General features: G+C 40.1%; 1 protein-coding gene across 1 annotated transcript in view; it reads left to right on the top strand.

Annotated features, from left to right (window-relative positions):
• Positions 1 to 2,500, top strand: part of LOC125032868 — a 15,499-nt gene that overhangs the window by 10,428 nt on the left and 2,571 nt on the right. Inside the window, exons 3-4 of the mRNA XM_047624254.1 lie at positions 967 to 1,093; positions 1,474 to 1,583. Of these exons, the coding sequence (XP_047480210.1) occupies positions 967 to 1,093; positions 1,474 to 1,583 (237 nt within the window). The remainder of the gene's footprint in view (positions 1 to 966; positions 1,094 to 1,473; positions 1,584 to 2,500) is intronic.

The following is a 2,500-nucleotide window of genomic DNA, read 5'->3' as shown; positions in this document are numbered from 1 at the left end:
TTCCATTTCAGTCTGTTAAATTCCCGTCTTTGCGCCTGATAATCAACACTTCCGAGTGATCCATTGCGTCCTTGTACTTTTGCATCATACCAATCTATATCTTCCTTGAGGATTTCTCGGGGTTGTTTCTTTGCCTTGAATGACACAATCACAGTTTTCGAGAATTTTGTCTTCAGTGTTACATTTCTGATGGAGTCGTAGTACTCTTTCTTTATTTTCTTTATTTTTCCTTTCATATACCAAGGTGATATTGTCTTAATGCCGAATTTGCTATTCAGCACAGCAATTTCCGCCTGCAACTTGGATAAAATCAGAGATTCCGTAATAGTCAAATTATTGCATGGCAAGCTATCTTTTGAGCATCCTTTTAGTGTCTGGTTACCATGTCCATTTAAGGACATGGTAAGAGCAAGAATGTCACTCTTCGTCAGGGGTCTAGGTGGCAAAACATCAATGGTACCAAACTATTTTAGTATATGTGTATCGGCACTGCGCAAACCACCACGTCGAAGTGCCATATTGCCACTGACGAGATCGTCACCACAATATAGGCGAGCGAGTAATGTGCATGATTAAGGTAGCACAAGTTTATATGGAAATGCATAGTGACTGGGAATCTTTACGTGTATATGGAAATGCATAGTGACTGGGAATCTTTATGTATATATATATATATATATATATATATATATATATATATATATATATATATGTATATGTATACACACACTCACACACACACACACACACACACACACACACACACACACACACACATATATATGTGTGTGTGTGTGTGTGTGTGTGTGTTTTGCTTTCTTTGTGTCCCTCCTCTTCTCCCGCCCTCTTATTCCCTACATCTCTCTCTCGGTACATAAATAACTGTACACATTCATCTACATAGTAATACCTGCTAAGGAAAACCCATTCGCCTGATGACGCCCCCCCCCCCCCCTCCCTCACCAGCCTGGCTCCCAAAAACGAATCTCAGCAAGACCTCAGGAGCGGCATTCCCATGGAGGACCCGAGTTCCCCTCTGCCCTTCTCCTACGGCACCTGCATCCCCTCCACCTGCACCTCCGACGATATGTGGGTGAGTTTCCTGAAGGTCGTTTTGAGAAGCATTATGGCAGTTGGCAACTTTTTCATGATTTTTTTTTTTTTTTTTTTTTTTTTTTTTTTTTTTTTTGTATTATCAGTCCTGTTTTATCATTTGCTTATGATCGTATTAGTTCAATCCTTTTTCGTTATTTTTCACATCGTTATCATCGCATTCCATTTATTTCATGTTTTTATCATTAGTTGCCTTTTTGTTTTATAATTTGATATATCTTCTTCATTTCCAAATCAGTTTTCAATCACATACACATTATCAAAACGATCATATTTCTTACTTTTAAAAAAAAAAAAAAAAATTGTTTTTGTTTTTGTTTTTATGTTAATTATCAATACTTCGTGTGATTTCTCGCGCAGATATCGATCAACGAAACCCTGTTACCGCTTGGCCTGGTTGTCTCCCATATCGAGTGTTATAACGTGGACGACCCGCCCGAAGATCTCACTCCGGGCGACCAAACCATGCTGTGGGTAGTTCTCTTTATTTTCTCTTTTTCTCTTCGCGTCTCTCTCTTTCCGCTTTGTTTTCTCTGCTTATCTGCATTTTTGTTTTTTGTTTGACTGTTGTTCTGTGCCTCTTTCTCTGGGTTGTTTTCTCTCTCTCTCTTTCTCTCTCTCTCTCTCTTTCTCTTTTTTTTTTCTCTCTCTCTCTCTCTCTTTCTCTCTCTCTCTCTCTCTCTCTCTCTCTCTCTCTCTCTCTCTCTCTCTCTCTCTCTCTCTCTCTCTCTCTCTCTCTCTCTCTCTCTCTCTCTTTCTCTCGCACGCACACACACACACACATTTATACTCACGCACACAAAAACACACACACAGACACACACATACACACACACACGCACGCTCTCTCTCTCTCTCTCTCTCTCTCTCTCTCTCTCTCTCTCTCTCTCTCTCTCTCTCTCTCTCTCTCTCTCTCTCTCTCTCTCTCTCTCTCTCTCTCTCTTTCTCTTCGCGTCTTTCTCTTTCGTCATTCTTTTCTCTGTTGATTTGTATTTTTATTTATTGGTTTGTCTGTTGTTCGCCGCCTCTTTCTCTCTCTCTCTCTCTCTCTCTCTCTCTCTCTCTCTCTCTCTCTCTCTCTCTCTCTCTCTCTCTCTCTCTCTCTCTTTCTCTTTCTCTTTCTCTTCTCTCTTCTCTCTCTCTCTCTCTCTCTCTCTCTCTCTATCTATCTATCTATCTATCTATCTATCTATCTCTCACTCTCTCGCAAGCACATACACACATACACACACATATACACACACACATATACACACGCATTCACTCTCTCTCTCTATCTATCTACCTACCTATCTATCTATCTATCTCTCTCTTTCTCTCCCATTCTCTCTATCTTAACCATCCTTAACGTGAACCTTTCTTTTTCGTTCTCTTTTTTTATATTCTC

Source organism: Penaeus chinensis, chromosome 15 (assembly GCF_019202785.1).
Source record: "Penaeus chinensis breed Huanghai No. 1 chromosome 15, ASM1920278v2, whole genome shotgun sequence".
Classification (NCBI taxonomy): Eukaryota; Metazoa; Arthropoda; class Malacostraca; order Decapoda; family Penaeidae; genus Penaeus; species Penaeus chinensis.
Note: the sequence above shows the minus strand (reverse complement) of the source record. Positions and strands in the feature narration are given on the sequence as shown.